We start from the raw sequence: 17,370 nt of genomic DNA on the forward strand, positions 1-17,370 counted from the left end.
TCATCTGGATCGTTATCTGTTGATTTTTATCTTCTTCCATTCCAAAAACGTTTTCTAGGAGTTCCATGGTGGCTTAGTGGGTTAAGGATCTGGCATTGTCTTTGCCGTAGCTGGAGCCACGGCTGTGGCACAGGTTTGATCTCTGCCCCTGGAACTTCTGCATGCTGTAGGTGCGGCCAAAAAAAAAAAAATTCTATTTAATCTTTTTTTTTTTTTTTTTGTCTTTTTGACTTTTCTAGGGCTGCTCATGCAGCATATGGAAGTTCCCAGGCTAGGGGTCTAATCGGAGCTGGAGCCACTGGCCTACGCTAGAGCCACAGCAATGCCGGATCCAAGTCACGTCTGTGACCTACACCACAGCTCACCGCAACGTCGGATCCTTAACCCACTGAGCAAGGCCAGGGATCAAACCTGCAACCTCATGGTTCCTAGTTGGATCCGTTAACCACTGTGCCACGACGGGAACTCCTCTATTTTATCTTTGACTCTTGCTTTTGTTCGATTCCGTTCTGTGATCTTTGCTGGGAACACTAGTGAATGTTCCCAACATTCCTGACAGAATGAATCTGTGGACGATCCCTCCTGTCTCTCTTCTGTACCCCTTATCTCCACTCTGATGATGTTCATTTCTATTTTCTTCTGCTTTGGAGTGATCTTTCAAGCCTGGCCCTCTTCCTCACTGATTTGCTTTTTCTGGAACTCTGATTCTGCTTTCTGTAACTTTTAGTGCACTGTAAGTGCTTTGTGATGAAACAGCACACTTCTTCTGCAGTTTCATCCATACCTCTTATGACTTCTTTGTAACTGTCTTCTAGTGCCTCATATTTCATTTCTGGTTTTACAGTGAACATTTTAGTCAATTTCCTCAAAGGTATAAATCAGTTGTTCAAACTCTTCTTGTCTTTTCTAATGTAAGTCTTCATTTGAATGTTATATTTCATTCCTCTGCTTTTCCCTATGAATTTGAATGGGTTGCACGTTGGGTTTTTTGTCTGCTTGTTAATTAATCTTTCAATGGAGGAAGGCGATCTCCTGGCTTTGTCCCCATAGACACTACTGACCCTTTGGACTAGATAAATCTTTTTGGGGTGAGGGCTGTCCTGTGCATTGTAGAATGTTTAACAGCATCCCTGGTCTCTACCCACTAGATGCCAGTAGAACCACACTAGTTGTGATAACCAAACCTGTCCTCAGACGAATGTCCCCTGGGGTGAGGAGGGACATAAAACAGCCCTCAGTGGAAAGCCACTGGTCTAGACTCTGTTTGCCCAGAACTAGAATGGGCAGAATCTCCTAATCCTACCTGGACACTGCTCATTCTTCCCTTAGAAATTAAGCTTAGAGAATTAGATGCTGTAGAGGTTTCAATTATTAGTTTGAAAGTTCAGCAGGCTGAAGGGGGAAAGGCAGACCTGGGGATGGCTCTGGACAGCTCCAATAGGGAAATTTCACCTCTATGCCCTGTTTGCTGGGGCTGATGCCTCCTAATTTGTATGCATGTTTGTGTGGGGAGGCTTGGGTTGTGTTCTGTCCTCATGTTAAGATTTTGGTTTATATTCTCGTTTGGAAGTGGGCTGGTCACTCTGATAAGATGTTAAAGTTAAAAGAAAGCCTCATGGTTTGCAGAATTTTTGTTTGGTGGTTCAGCAAATATTTTTCTCTGCACAATGGTCTTTGTTTGGTGCTACTGGCCCTCAACTACAAAGCTGGCTCCTAAGACATGACTTCACATCTCTCCAGCCAACTGTCCTCACCCCAGACCTTATCCCCATCAGAAGCTGGAGCAGCAGGAAGAGAAGTCTGTTTGCACTCCTGACTTTCTAGAGTGCATGCCTTCTAGGTGGGTGGTCTCCAGCCCATCTCTCCAAGTTGTTGGGTCCTTCTGAGCCTCTACTATTGTTTTTCCCAACAATGGGAGTTGTATATGCCCCATGTCATCCTTTATTTCAATTTAAATTGATCTTAATCTGGCACATAGCTCTTGGAATTCATAGTTTAAGAAGAGGGTATTTCCAAATTTCAGTTGATGAAACTGTGTTTGTTTCTCTTGGTTCCTTTCGCCAGGTTTCAGGAAAAGAGTATTTTGCTATCTTGCTGTTAAATCACCATTTTTCCTTTTAGTCTCCAGTGTAATATTTCTTCCTTCTCCATACACGTAAAGTGACAGGACGAGGAAATGGCTCAACCCTTCTTAAAGTAAAACCTGTTTTATGTCTTCCTTTAAGCTGTGGGAGAAGTGACATTTTTTCCTAAAATACATGGTGGAAAGCTCTGGGGTAGAGCTCAGGAGAGCAAAATCCAATTTTTGAGAAAATGCTGGTTATGTGGCTCTAGGTGCTTTTTTTTTTTTTTTTTTTTTTTTTTGCGCCCTGTGCACTTAATTTTAATACTCATTAAAATAGAAAAATATGCTCTGCTCCACTTTTGCACTAGACTGGGGAGAGAATGAAATATATCCTTTGTGCTATGAGCAAGAGATACTAAACACAAGAAACTACTCATCACTGCCTAACAGAAAGACGGGCCCTTCACTTCTAAAAGTACCTTCCACTTTTCCACTGCCTCTCTACACAGACACTAAGGCACCCACACTTTCCAGGTGGGGAACCTGATGGCCAGATACAGATAAAATAAATGCTTTCTTTTTTTTTATGACATTGATACAGAGAGTTGGTTGATAACTGGTATACAATTAACCCATAGATGTCAAGATCACACAAAGGTTTAACTGTACCCATCTTCTTATTCCAAACAATTCTATGTAATGCCTAATAATTCTTGATGTAATTTTAGTGGACTTAACGCCAAACAGTTTAAGCTTCTACAACTAATTCCACTTCCATGACAGTCAAGAAGTGATTGCTAGAACGCTGCCTCCTGGCAATCACAAATCCACACTGAGGGCAGGTAGATGGTTGGGCCAGATGAAATTTTTCAAACTAAAATCTCAGGTCATCTGCCTGTGAGTTCATGATGGGCCTGCTGGTAGTAGAAAAACTCATAACAACGGCACACCTACTGATGACAAAGATGACAGGTAAGGAGAGCATGCCCAAACCTGTCTGTAGAATTTAAATATGGAGGCGAATAAGGTTGACAGTTGACCAAAAATTATGTAGAGCACTACCATATGCTCAGCACCAGTCTAGATGCTCTAGAAATACATTCCACCCCTGCTCTTTTTTTTTTTTTTTTTCTTTCTTAGGGCCACACTAGCAGCATATGGAGGTTCCCAGGAGAGGGGTCCAATCGGAGCTGCAGCTGCCAGCCTACACCACAGCCAGAGCAACGCAGGATCCGAGCTGTGTCTGCGACCTACATCACAGCTCACGGCAATGCCGGATCCTTAACCCACTGAGCGAGGCCAGGGATTGAACCTGCATCTTCATGGATACTCGTCGGATTTGTTCCCGCTGAGCCACGATGGGAACTCTTCTGTCCTTGTTGTTAAGGAACCTGGGATTTAACTGAGAAGACTAGTATGCATATAATAACAAGTCATGTAAGACAAAGAAGAATCCAGCGTTAAACCTTGACCTTTCTTCAGTACTGATGCTATTAGCCCTCGCAAACTCTTTGTTCTAACCCACCTTCTTCTCAACTTCTTCCCACTTCTCTTCCACACCTCCTTCACGGCCGCCTGCCTGAGATTCTTGATTCCAAAAGTCAGTATCCTCCATTCTGGTCTACACATCAGCCTGGTGGTAGATGTATAACTGAGACTTCAGCTACCATCAGTTCCCAGATCGAACCAGATGTACACCTGCTGGTCCCACAGACATCTCAAAGGCAAACGCCCAAACTTGCCCTGTACTTCAAATCTTGGTGAACGGCAACCCGCATCTACACAGTCACCCGACCTGAAACCTCAGGAGTCATCTGTGACTACTCTTCCTTACTCCTACCTTCACCAGGTCATAGGCCAGTTAATTCTTTCTCTTCTTCTTTCTCTTCCCCAGCCCTCCTTCCCTCCCGCCTACTTGGTATCATTCGTACTTCAGGCTTGCATCAGTTCTTGCCCAGGCTTGCAGACTGGTTTCTCTGCCTTTGGTATCACCCCCTTCCCCTGAAACTCTCTCCTCCAGCCACTCCCAGTCTTTCATCTAACACACCAGTCATACCAGAACGACTTGTATTTCTCCATGTTTTCTCATCTCCACATCTTTGTGTGGTTTTTCATGTAGTTTCCATCGCCATAATCATCATGTCCCTTTGCCTAGAGCACTCTACCTTCTCCCTATCAATCTGCTTAACCTCTACATATCCTTTAAAACTCAACTCAGAATCACCCCCTCCAGGAAGTTCTTTGATACTTTCCCATCCAGAGTCAGACTCCCCACTTTATACTGGTGTCCAAATAGTCTGCTGACAAAATATATTTAAAAGACATGAAGTTCCTCTTCATATCCAACTGAATGCAAGGGAAGAAAGTAGAATCTTAGAAAAACTACAGCAAGTGAACTTCACTTCACTGTACACAGGGCTAAATCTCTGTGTCCTCCACTCAGAATTGTGGTTCCTCTGGAAGTGACCCAGCGGATACTGTTGTCAGCCACATTTGCGGGACCACATCCCTCCCTCACCCAAACTTTCCCCATATTTCAGGCAAAGGAGATGATATGGCTACTTATTTAGGGCAGGATGACCAACTGGATAAAAACACAATACTCTTCTGAAGACAACCTCTAAAATCTGTCTCCTAACTTCCTGCTTTTGCTCCGCTTAAAGGGCTCCAGCTATCTGTGGACGGTTCCTCAGAGACATCAGGACAAGACTTAAAAGTTAACACAGACCTGTTTCCTTGTCTATAAAATGATGATCAGATGATCTCAAAGGATGCTTTTCCCACTAAAACATCATCTGGACTCATTCCATGTCCTCAGTTGGCTCTCGGTGTGAATGTCCCCATTTCTGAGAATAGATAAAATACATAAAGGACCTAGCCACAAGTTGCTGCAGCTCATCATCCTGCCTCTGACTGCGGTGTCACGGGATGGTTAAGGGGTGATTAGGGGAATCGCGGACGTATGCCTCAAAATAGCAGAAATGCATCGAAACTCTCTTCTCCCAATAACTCAATACAGAACTTCACCCTGTGCTATGTTTTCTCAAGCCTATACATATCATACTACCCACATCATACTACCCTTCTGGAGTAAGGCATTTCCTTTCATGTCTTTTACATTTATTTCTTTGAAGCTTCAAGGGGTACCTTTAATTCAGCATTTCAAGATTCAGAGAACTAGTACATGTGAATCCCATCCATACCTTCAGAAAACCCATTATCTTCATGCACGTGTAAAACAATGTTCTTTGTGTTTGGGTTTTTGGTTACCTGGGGATGCCCAAGTTGGCCAAAATTGCTTATCTGGCAAAAATCACCATGGAGCTTGAATATTAGGTTTCTTTTGCTATTCTGTAAGACCTTTCATGTTTTTATAAGGTTGTTGCCATACTTAGTCATTTGTTAGGGCTGCTAAATGGCATCTCCAAATTTCACTGTCATGTCTCTAGAAAATTCTCCCTTATAGTGACCTGCAATCTGCACCTCTCTACTGACGACTGTAGTTCTCTACTGGGTTTCTCGAATAGGAGACAGCTCCTATGTGACAGTAATCCCAGAGTGAACAAGCTTCTTTCCCAACTCTTGTCCTGAGCCTGAGCTCCCAAAGACACGTTCAGCCACACCAGCTGATGCAGGCTTCCCCTAACACGAACCTCTGCACCTCTAGAAACGGTTTCCAAGTGGATCCTTTCTTCTTTGGCCCTCTTTACTCCTAATACCACTGCTTTAGCTGGACTCATTTCTCAGCCAAACAATTTTACTCATGGTATGGCCTGGTAGGGAGCAGTCCAACTGCCCGAGTTCAAATCTCCCACCCACCATCTGCTAGCTCCACGACCTGGGTAAATCTCTGAATCTGATTTTTCCTTCATCACTGAAATGGGACTGCTGACAGTACCTTCACCTCATAGAGATGTTAGAGGAGATTAAATGAGGTAGTGATGGTAAAACCCTGGGCACAATGCCTGGAACAGAATGTGTCATCGACTAGGACTATTACTGTTGTTGCTATCATTCTCAACAGTTTTCTAACTGGTCTCCTGCCACAAGGTTATCACTCTTCACCAACCCATCTGCTGTGCTACTTCTACTAGGAGGATGGACTTTCAAAAATATTTCTTGATATGTATACATAACACATAAAATATGAATTTCCTAAGAGAAAATTCAGAAACTATGTGAGGGGGAAGTCATCCATAGTCTGACCAGAGACACAATCACTGTTGAAGTATTTCTTCCTAGTCTTTTCCCATTTTTTTTTTTTTAAACCTAGGTGAGCTGACCATTTAAATACCCTTTTGTGTCTGCTCTTTTGACCTTAGCATTTTCCTATAATTTAACATTTAACAATACAAGGTAGGTCTGGTTCTAATTCTTTGTTTAGCATTAGATACAGATTCATTTACCTGTATTACATATAAATAACACACAAATCGGAGCAATAAATGGTTGCTGGTGTCAGCTCCCCTTATCTCCTGCCCACTGCCCCCACTACTCCTCTGCCTGCCAAGGCACCAGGTTGCCAGCATTGCCACTCTGGGTTTCTCTGATGCTGACAGTTGACTGCCTGTGCTTTTGCTCACTAGTTTCAAGCTGAGACTTGTTCCCTCTGCTGGGACGCTCCTCTGACCTAAGGAACACGGAAGAACACTGAAGGTTTGGGTCCACACAGGGCTAGTAGCCTTAACGTCCTGTGAGCCTGCTCCCTTCTGCTCCTAGACGTGCTCCTGTTTCTCAGGCTGGAGTGGCTGCCTACTCACCTCTCCCCATCTGTGTTCACTACAGTTTTGCAAAGCCAGCTTCCTCAGGAAAACGTTACCTTCCATAATGACAACAGAGTCTAGTGTTTCAGGGCACTCTACTGTTCAGCCTCTTCCACATGGCAGCACAGGCACCTGCTGAATGGGCAACTGGGTATTTTATTGTCTGAACCATTCCTCTTAATTTTTATCTTATGGGTCATCAGTAATCAATAAATAACTGATGAATATAGTAACAGCCAACCCTTTTTTTCCTTCCTAACGTGTCTATTTTTACATCTTTTTCTTGCTTTATTGTACTCGAGAGGATGATAACAGCAAAGCACTCTTATAATGCTTCTTATGGGCCAGACACAGCCCTAGGTGCTTTACTCATTGAAACTAATTTAGTCCTCAGATCAGTCCTGGTGAGGTGGTACTATTATCACTTTCATTTTAGGCATGAGGTAGTGATGGGATTAAAATTCAAATAAAAATAAAACTAGTTTCACCAAATGTATTATCCAAATACCTGAATTCCACAATTAAAATTTTATTATTTCAAAAAAAAAAAAGTTTTAAGTGAAAAAAATGTATTATGGACCAACTCTGTCCTCAGCCCTATCTATGCAAGGATATTTCCTACCCTGGACGGGGAGAAACAGCAAATGAAGCTGTGAGCACAAGGAAGATGGGCCAGACACATACAAACGCAGAGAAAAGGGAAGCCCAATTCCTGCGATCAGAACAAGCCTGTCTCAAACACTGGGAAATAAGGGGCCTTCAAAGTCACATCGTTATTAAACCCAATAATGAAGTCAGCCCTCGGTGGAAACCATAATCTCCGACGTCTGTGAGCCTCTGGCAGGACACTGCACATCTGTTCACCCCCAGGCCAACTTTTCCTTGTCCCCTAAGTGACTGTCACTGGCCCTGCTATCTTGTACCCAGGGGCCTGGGGTAGCTGGCGTGGGCAGGACAGCCCAGCGTCTCCTTACCAACGGGGATAGAACATCTGACACATCACACAACTGGCCTAATGTCAGTGCATTTAAATGAGCAGAGAAGACAGCCTTTTCCTAAGACCTGTCTGTGTATCATAAAATCACAAGAGCATCAACGTGTTTCCTGCCACCATCTGAAACACAAACTTCTCCCTCAGAACACTCAGTGAGCAGCACAGAGTCAAGGCCCAGGGTGGACCTGGGGCTCATCAAGACATCAGCAGCGACCCCCACTCTGAGAAAGTGGAGGTCCCTGGAAGCAGTCCTCAGAGGCCAGGGGCTCCGCTTTATTCCAGAAGGCAAGGCTCAGAAACAGACCCAATTCCTCAGTGCTCCTTCCCATACCATAGCTTCAAGCACTACGCTAAGGACACCCAAACCTGCAACTCCAGCCTCTCCGCACTTTCAAACTCAGCCGGTCCAAACAGAGCTCATCACTTGTCCGCATGCCCATTCACAGTGACCATGACAACCGGGGCAGAGACCCGAGTTGTCCTCCTCTCCACACGCCCTCCTCCCCCAGAGGCCACTTACTCCATGGTCCCTGCCCACCCACTCTTTCAGTGCAGGCCCTTGCTACTTTGTGCCTGGCTCATGGCAACACCTTTCTCACTGATTCCCTTGCCAATCTTGTCTCCCCGCCATAAGCCAGAACAGTCTTAGAGAAGCACAAAGTGACAACAGGTCCTTACTTGCTCACTACCTATTTACCAATGAGATCAAGTCAAACTCCTGACCTTGGCTTGCTGGGCCCTGCAAGATCTGGCCCCTGCCTGCTTCGCAAGCCACCTTTTGTTCAATCCCCCCACACCCTCCTCCCCCTTTGCACCCCCAGACCAAGAGCCGTCCACATAAACCCCACCGTGTCACAGCCACCAAGCTGTTGCTCAAGCTATTGCTTCTTCCCAGCATGTCTCCTTTCTCCTCGATGGCCTTGCGGGCCTCAGCACAAGCACCACCTCCTACAGGAAGGCTTCCATGATGCCTTCGCCTCAATCTCCACTGCCCCACAATACACCACACAGCACCACCATCGGATTCCCTCAATGTCTTCTCCACTAGCTTGTGGGCTCACTTCTGTGTCCACAGGCCCTAGTGTGGTGGCTGGGACACAGATAAAAGACAGAGCCTAGAAGTCCATGCCCGCCAGGCCATATCCCTATGCCTCTCCCTGACACCCAGGCGGACTTACCTACGCAATCACAAGTGGGGAACTCAGCCTGGGCTCTCTTGGCAGGGGTGTCCAGCAGACTCTTGGTGGGTGTGTCCAGGTACTTAAGAGGTGACTCCAAGAAGCCACTGAGGGTGGGTGTGAGTGGATTCTCGGCCTTGGTGGGTGTAGCCTCCTGAGCCCCCTCCTCTGAATGGAAGCAGGTGGTTGAAAGTACAGTCACTGCCCCCGAAGACTCGATCTTGATCTGCTTGGGAGAGCGGGTGGCGAAAGGGCTCTCAGGGGCTGGGAGACAGGTTGGCTGGTTCTCAGGGTCCTGAATGGGCACAGATGGGGGGCCAGGAAGCCCAAAGCTATCCCCAAATTCAGCCTCAAACTGCCGGATAAGCTCTTCCAGCTTGTCATCAGCAGGGGGAAGAGGGCCAGCGGAGCCTGGCTGCAGGGTTGCCATGGGGCTGGGAGACCTCATTTCCTGAGTAGGGGGCAGCAGGCTGTCCCCGGAGGGACTAGGTGCAAATAGCGCAAGAGAAGGTTCTGGGGGTTGGGGGACAGCGGAGCCCTGTGAGGCGGGGACGGGGGTGGGCGTCTGTGCCTGCGCATCCTCAGAGGCTGGGGACCTCAGCCCTTCCAGGACGATTTGCCGCACAGGCAGGAAGAGAGGCTGCGCTTCCCGTGGCCTGGACTTCTTGATCTGAATGGGCTTCCGGACACCGGGCTTGATCCCAGGGCCGGCTTTGTCGGTTCCCGTGGGACCTCCAACTGGTGCCAGGGACTTCTTCTTCTTCTCCTTGGGTGGTCTGTCCGAAGGCCGTGAGCTGGGGGGTGCCCACCAGCCGGGGGCAGGAGGCTCCGAGGGGTGCGGGAAGGCGGCATCACGGGCCTGCTCCAGGAAGAGACTGCGCTTGTGGTGGAGGTGCTGCTGCAGGGCCGTCTGGGCCTTCTGGTGGGTGCTGGGCTCTGAGGATGGCGTGGGGGCCTCTCTCTGGAGAGTGGGGGACGGGGAGGGGGCCGAGGAGGAAGAGGGCACCTCAACCTTGACCTTGGGCTTGCTGGGCAGGGCCTCGGGCCGCTTGAATACTGACTGGATGTAATCACTGGCACTGCCCAACAACTGCTCCAGTTCAGCCATGGGGTCGGGGCTCGGGCGGGGCATGGGCCAGGGGCTCCGGGGAGTTGCTGGTGGGGTGTCAGTGCCCCAGGCTTCGGGAAACTCTGTTCTAGGAGTCGCCGGAGGGAAGGCAGGGCTCTCAGGGGCAAAGGATGGGTGCTCTTCAGGAGGGACCACAGGCCACGAGGGAGCCCGGAGGTAGGACTGGGGAGATCTGAAGGGGGCGGGAGGGGACAAGGCCTCAGGAAGGGGGCACGGAGCCTGGGAGGTGGCATGAGAGGGCTGGGGGAGGGCAGAGGAGAGTTGTGTGAGGGCCTCAATGGCAATGGCGGTCTGCAGGCTGATGTTCTTTTCCTTGGCGATACTCAGGGCACTCTGGGACAGGGGCAGGCCCTCCGGGGGTGGGATCTGGGGGACCTCAGAGCTGAGGAGTGGCCTGCTGATTGGCGCCGGGAGGCCAGCCTCACCAGAAGGCAGAGTCCCTGGGAGCCTGGGCCGCTCTTCCCCGCCCTCCACCACCACGGACTTGATCTTCCCCTCCAGCCACTCGAGGTAGTCAGGGCACTCTGGGCCATCGCAGTTGCAGTTGGGTGGTTTCATGCCATGCCGAGCAAGGGCCAGGGCCGTCTGCAACGTGTCAAGGTCTTCACTGCCAGCAGGGCAGCCTTCGGGCCCTGACTGGGGTCCCCTGCTGTTGTCGTCCCCAGCTTCGCGACTCATCTCACGGTTGAAGGTTTCATAAAGCCGGGTGCTAAGGGCCCCGTAGGAGGACACGGCTTCGGCCACAGCCGAAAAGGCCACCAGATCGTGGGCATCTTCCAGGCGAGCAGTGTGAGCTGGTCCTGGGGCCGCGTCCCAGTCGGGCTTCTGGTCTGCTCGCCAAGGACCCCCAGTGCCCAGCAGGCTGGGTCCTGCAGGTTCTCTAGCACCATTGACCGGCGCCCCTGGGGCGCTTAGCTGCCTTGAGTCCCCATGGTACACTGGCCCTGAGTCCATCTGACCTGGAGCAGGTCCATCAACTGGGCTGAGCTCTGAGCCTGTCTGGAGAGAGAAAGAGAAAAAGAGGGTGGGGGATGGGGGGAAAGATGAGCATAATATTTGAGAAGCATTGTCCTGCGTCACACTCAGAGGCACAGCTAACACTGCTTTGCTTGCAAACCTTCCCTGCCTTGATAGAGCCTGAACCTCTCAGCTCATCTTCCCACACCTCCTTTCCCAGCTAGCTGCCCCCCCAGAAACAGAAGGCAGATTTTTAAGAGATCCTAACACTGAATTCTGATCCTAACCCTATGGCTCAGATCCTTTTTGAGTCTTACATTGATGAAACTTCCCTGAAGCCAAGCATCAACTGGGAACACACACAAAGGTCTTTAACTCACAATGACCAAAGTGACACCAGAACCTTTGTTTTTTTGACAGAAGGAAAAAGAAAGCTAACCAAGTATCCATAACAATGTGCCAGAACCATGAAGTGTGTATGTGTGTGTGTTTACAGGGAAAGAGAATGAGCAGCTCTGACTAACAAATTCAGCCTGGACCACGGGTCAGCCACAGCCTCTCAGGGGAAAGGTACCCACAGTTCTTTTCTCTGCCCATCACTTCCTCGCTTAAGCCCAGGCTGGCTCAGAGCACCAACAAGATGAGGCTCCCACCCTCAGCCCCAGGCCTGAGGAAACACTGATCATCCAACACAGCATGCATTTAGCCCTTCACCCAGCCAGTCACACCAGAGACAAGTGAGTCGGTGCTTGGAAGAAGATCCAAGCTTCTTCCCAATCTCAGGAACCACTATTATTTCACCTGATGTCCACCCAAAATGCACAGAAGGGGGAGAGCACAAGAGGAAGTAGGCCAGGGGCCGGTCCAGCAAGTTAAAAGCTGATACACAGATACAGAACTGAGTTTGCAAGATTCATCCCACCAGAAAGGAAAGCTCTTCCTTACAGTAGTGTGTCAATAAAAAAATATGAAAGGAATGATGGCAAAAGCTTGATGAGGCACAGGACATATACAGAGCCTCAAAACATCTCTTCAAAAATTGCTTAATTACAACAGTAACTTTATAGTGGAGAAATCCACGATAGCCACCAAAAGTGGATACCACCTTTGCCAAATGATCAAAGTTGTCCTCATCACCAACACTGGGACAAACCACCATCATGCGCCTCTTGATATGCTACACTGAGATGGATATAATACCGTTGACATAGAACGCCTGCCAAAACGTATAACCTAAATCTAATCACCAGGAAACATCAGCTAAAGAGAAACTGAAAGGCATGCTAGAAAGCACCTAGATTGTTCTCCAAAATTTTTGAAGACAAGAAAGACAAATATCTCTCCCAGCTGACCCGAGACTAAGGAGACAGGGCAGCAAAATGTGTGCTCAGGGGTTAGATTCTGGACTGGGGGGAAATAGCTATAAAGTACATCACTGGGACAAGTGATGAAATCTGAATATGGATGTGGCTAAGATCATATCATGTCAATCCCCGTGTTCTTGACTTGGACCATTATACTGTGGTTATGTCAGAGAACATCCTTGTCCTTAGGGAAGCATTTAAGGGATAAAGGGTTCCTCCAATTTAATCTCAAATGGTTCAAAAAAAGTTATACGCATAAAGAAAAACATACACACATGGAGAAAATGATAAAGCAAATAAGGCAAAATGTAAACAATTTGGGTATATGGGAGTCCCAAGTATTCTTCCTAAACTTTTCTGCTTTTAAATTCTATCAAAATAAAAAAGAAATTAGTCCCTTAGTTAGAACATAAACTATCTTAAATAGATGGTTAGAAGGATACTAGTCTCTTGACTGTCAAACATGGCCAACGTGGGCTCCAAAACGGTTGTGGGAAGCTGGGATTTGATTTGCAACAGACCTTTGGGAGGTGAACAGAGGCTCCACCCTCTGGTTCTCACCTAATTCTCATCACCGCTCCTTTCAGCCACAGAGAATCCCCATGCTTTTCCGACATGCTGTTCTGAGCTCTGCACATGCAGTTCTCATTGCCTGGAATGCCCTTCCCAGCCTCTGTGCGGTCTCTCTGGCTTATCCTTCATGCTTCAGTTCAACATCCCTTCCTCTCCAACCTGGGTGGCAGACTGGCCTGTGGCTCCTTCCCCAGGGTTCCCACAACACCTCGTGTGGGCCTCTATTAGCACTTGCTACTACTATTATTCGAGCAGCTGCTCCCCCATCAGATGATAGTTCCTTCAAGACAAGACCCAAATCTTTATGATTTGCGTGCTTCCTGCTCAGTCCAGTGAAGGGCCTGCTACCCCCACCCCTGGGCCATGGAATATACCAGCCTTTCCATGACCCTGGTGGAAGACTATTCTTCAGAGCTAGGAACCAGGAACAAAAACTTTTCCTCTAGGAATGTGGATGATCACCCCATACTCCCTTCCTTCCTTCTTAGAGACCGAAACTAACGTGACTGCAAAGGCTACAAAATCTGAAGTGGTCCAACTGTATGTGCTCATGTATAAAAGACAGAAGGAGCATGCATAACACGAGAGAGTGGCATGGATTTATAAAAATAGTGTCATACACCCGCATGTTCATTGCAGCTCTGTTCACAATAGCCAAGAGCTGGAAACAACCCAAATGTCCATTGACAGACGACTGGATTAGGAAGATGTGGTATATATACACAATGGAATACCACTCAGCCATAAAAAAGAACGACATAATGCCATTTGCAGCAACATGGATGGAACTAGAGACTCTCATACGCAGTGAAACAAGTCAGAAAGAGAAAGATAAATACCATATGATATCACTTATAACTGGAATCTAATACAAAGCACAAATGAACATCTCCACAGAAAAGAAAATCATAGACTTGGAGAATAGACTTGTGGCTGCCTGGGGGGAGAGGGAGAGAGTGGGAGGGGTCGGCAGCTTGGTCTTAATGGATGCAAACTATTGCTCTTGGAATGGATTTACAATGAGATCCTGCTGTGTAGCCTTAAGAATTATGTCTAGGTACTTACATCACAACACAACAATGGGAGGGAAAAAAGTGTATACATGTATGTGTAACTTGGTCCCCATGCTGTACAGCAGAAAATAAATAATAAATAAATAAATAAATAAAAACAGTGTCAGGGAGACTAATGCTTTATGAGCTGAGGCTTCCCCAAAATGGTTAAGACACCTAAACGGATTTTTGGTATATGAATAAGAAGAACAAGGAAGTGCTAGGCCCGCTCTCATGGGTATGATTTCCCTGGGAAGGCGAATGCTCTTTGGATCAAAAAGAAAAGAAAGGAAAGAGTAGATACAGATGAGAGAAAAGGGAAGCCAAGATGGGTGGGAGACTTTAAGAAACTAAATTCCAGTTTTCCCAGCCAGAGGATCCCTCTGACACATTCCTCACACCTGCCGGTGATCTCAGAAGAAACCTGCCATCAGGAGCAGGTGCCAACAGGTGCGAAAAGAGCAAGTGTCATCCCAACTTTCAGTACACCGAGAGCGGCCTATGGAAGAGTTCCAAGCGGGCACTAAAGGGACCTCAAGGAGTCAGGTTCAATGAAGGCCATCAAGCCATCAACACTCAACTAATCTCAGTGCTTTGTGTTATGCAGTCACTGGACCAGGACATGAGAAGACATCCTGGCTGACAGGTCACCAACTCTAGGGCCACAGGTCAAATCTGCCACATCTCTTCTGTTTGGTTTTTATTTGTTTGTTTTGTCAATGTTAAAAAAAAAAAAATCAAATTTCAAACGACGTCCAGATTTTCTTAAAGATCCACACTCCTGTCTGGCTACGCTGTCTACAACTGAGCACTGACTACAGCCCCAGGTCCCCCACAGCTTCACATTTCACACTGCCTTCTTGAACAAGGCTAGGAGGCAGGGGTTATTTATTAGTTGCCTGAATTAATTATCATTTCATTCATCTGTCTTACTTGCCAAGGCCCTGGAGGCATTTGGGTTTGCGAATCAGGCTGCCGACATCCAAGTGTCACAAGGTTGGCTGTGAGCCCTTTGAGGGCCAGCTATGGAGAATTACAGGCTGCATGGGCTGGCTCACCAACGGCTGATGACCAGGCTCAAAGTACGAGCGGTGTATCAACAGAGGGGGCGTGGTCTTTAATGGTCGGCCACAGGGCTCTGTCCTCAGCACTGTCCTGTTCAACATACTGATAATGACAGCAAAGGCACGCTCATGAAAACAGGCAGATATTGAAAATAGGAGGGATAAAACCATAAGTGATAGGACCAGGTGCTAAAAGCTCAACAGGCAAGGGGGGAAAAAATCTAACAGTAAATAGGATCCTAAGCCACATCTGTGCAAATCAAAGTTGGAAGAAGCACATAACAATGACAGTAATGCACATGCAAGTACCTTCAGAATCAGGAGGGGTAGAAGATTAACTGGTGGCATACGCAACATGATGTGATGTGGCAGCTTCAAAGGGTCTTATGACTCAAAGCTTTTTCAAACTTGTTTTTACTACAATCCACAGTAAGAAATACATTTTACACCGTGATGCATTATGTACGTATACATATGACAAGTTCGCAAAACAGTTTTTCCCTTACTAGACACACAAATCTCTCCCTCCTTCTTTTTCTTTTTTATTTATTTTTAATGGTTTTTGTTTTTCCATTATAGTTAATTTACAGTGTTCTGTAATTTACAGTGTTTTATAAATTTCTTCTGTACAAAGTGACCCAGTATATACATACACATATATATGTATATATATATTCTTTTCCTCACATTATCCTCCATCATGTTCCATCGTAAGTGACAAGAATAACTCCCTGTGCTATACAGCAGGATCTCATTGCTTATCCACTCTAAATGCAATAGTTTTCATCTATTAACCACAGACTTTCAGTCCATCCCATTCCCTCCCCCTCGGCAACCCCAAATCTGCTCTCCAAGTCCGTGAGTTTCTTTTCTGTGGAAAGGTTCACTTGTGCCATATATTAGATTCCAGATATAAGCTACATCATATGGTACTTGTCTTTCTCTTTCTGACTTCACTCAGTATGAGAATCTCTAGCTCCATCCATGTTGCTGCAAATGGCATTATGTCGTTCTTTTTTATGTTTGGGTAGTATTCCACTGTGTATATGTATACCACATCTTCCTAGTCCATTCTCCCTCCCTCTTTCTCGCAGGTCACAACAATGTATGTTTACTACCAGGTCCCAAGCGTATGCTGCTGGACACATACACAGGATCTGACTGGAACAAGACCTGCTCTGCCCGGACAGTCCCCACCTGAATACAGGCTGCCCTCTGGGGCTGCACCTGTGAGGGGGCACAGAAGAAAAGCAAGCAGGACAGTTCAGAACCATGAAAAGAACTGGTCCTTTTTGGTTCTGAAGCAGACACGACTCAAGAAGGTCTTTAAACATCTGAGCGCCTATCATCTGGGAAAAGAACTAGACTTGTTTCCAGTGGCCCTAAGAGGTGGAATCAGAAAACAGGTAAAGTTTTAGAGTGAAGATTTTGGCTCAATTTAGGAAGACATTTTAATATTTCTACACTAATTTGAGATACTAAAAAAACACACTGAAATCTGTCCCTCTAACACCCAGTGAGTACTGAAAAGGAAGTCAAGCTCTTAGTGACGATTACTGGTAGGGAGGCAGGACAATGGTAGAGGAGGATGGAGGCTAGTTTAGGCCCTAAATTCCAGCTAGACATGTCTCACCCCTAGGACCCGCCACACCTTCTCCCTTGCTTCTCACTCCCCTCTGGGCTGCAGCCAGCACTGCCCTGAGGAAGCCCCTTCAAGGCTGGCCTCCCGCCGCCTCCAAGCCTAGAACATGACACAGGCCTGGGAGTGCAGCCTGTATAAAATGGACACACTCTCTGTCCAGCTGCAACAGTTCTGTCTCCCGAATCTCCTGTTCTTTTTTTTAATTACTCAATGAATTTTATTACATTTATAGTTGTACAACGATCATCACAACCCAATTTTGTAGCATTTCTGATTCTCTTGTTTTTGCGAGTTTTCCCAACCCAGAAGATGAGGCTCAGAAGATGGGCAGGTATTTCGGAGAAGCAGAGGAGGAAGAGGAATTCCGAATGGAGGGACTCAAACAGGAAAAGGCACAGAATCAGGGGAAGGCCTGGTGGGCCCAGGGAAGGGTGGGCTGCTGGGAATCCCCTGAGCACGTGTGGAGAGGGCAGGTGTGTGGCTCTCGGTGTAAATACAAAGCAGCGACATTCAGGTGTTCCCATGGAGTGCCCACGGCAGAGTTTAAGGCTGGTGGCCTGAAGACCAGTGCAGAGACTAAGGCCGTCGT

The 17,370-nt window shown here is 47.1% G+C and overlaps 1 protein-coding gene across 1 annotated transcript in view; it reads right to left on the reverse strand.

Moving 5' to 3' along the window:
* TET3 (tet methylcytosine dioxygenase 3) overlaps positions 1–17,370 on the reverse strand; it is a 101,511-nt gene that overhangs the window by 38,905 nt on the left and 45,236 nt on the right. Inside the window, 1 exon segment of the mRNA XM_021087365.1 lies at positions 9,001–11,128. Coding sequence (XP_020943024.1) covers positions 9,001–11,128 — 2,128 coding nt within the window.

The sequence above is a fragment of the Sus scrofa genome, chromosome 3 (genome assembly GCF_000003025.6).
Source record: "Sus scrofa isolate TJ Tabasco breed Duroc chromosome 3, Sscrofa11.1, whole genome shotgun sequence".
Lineage (NCBI taxonomy): Eukaryota > Metazoa > Chordata > Mammalia > Artiodactyla > Suidae > Sus > Sus scrofa.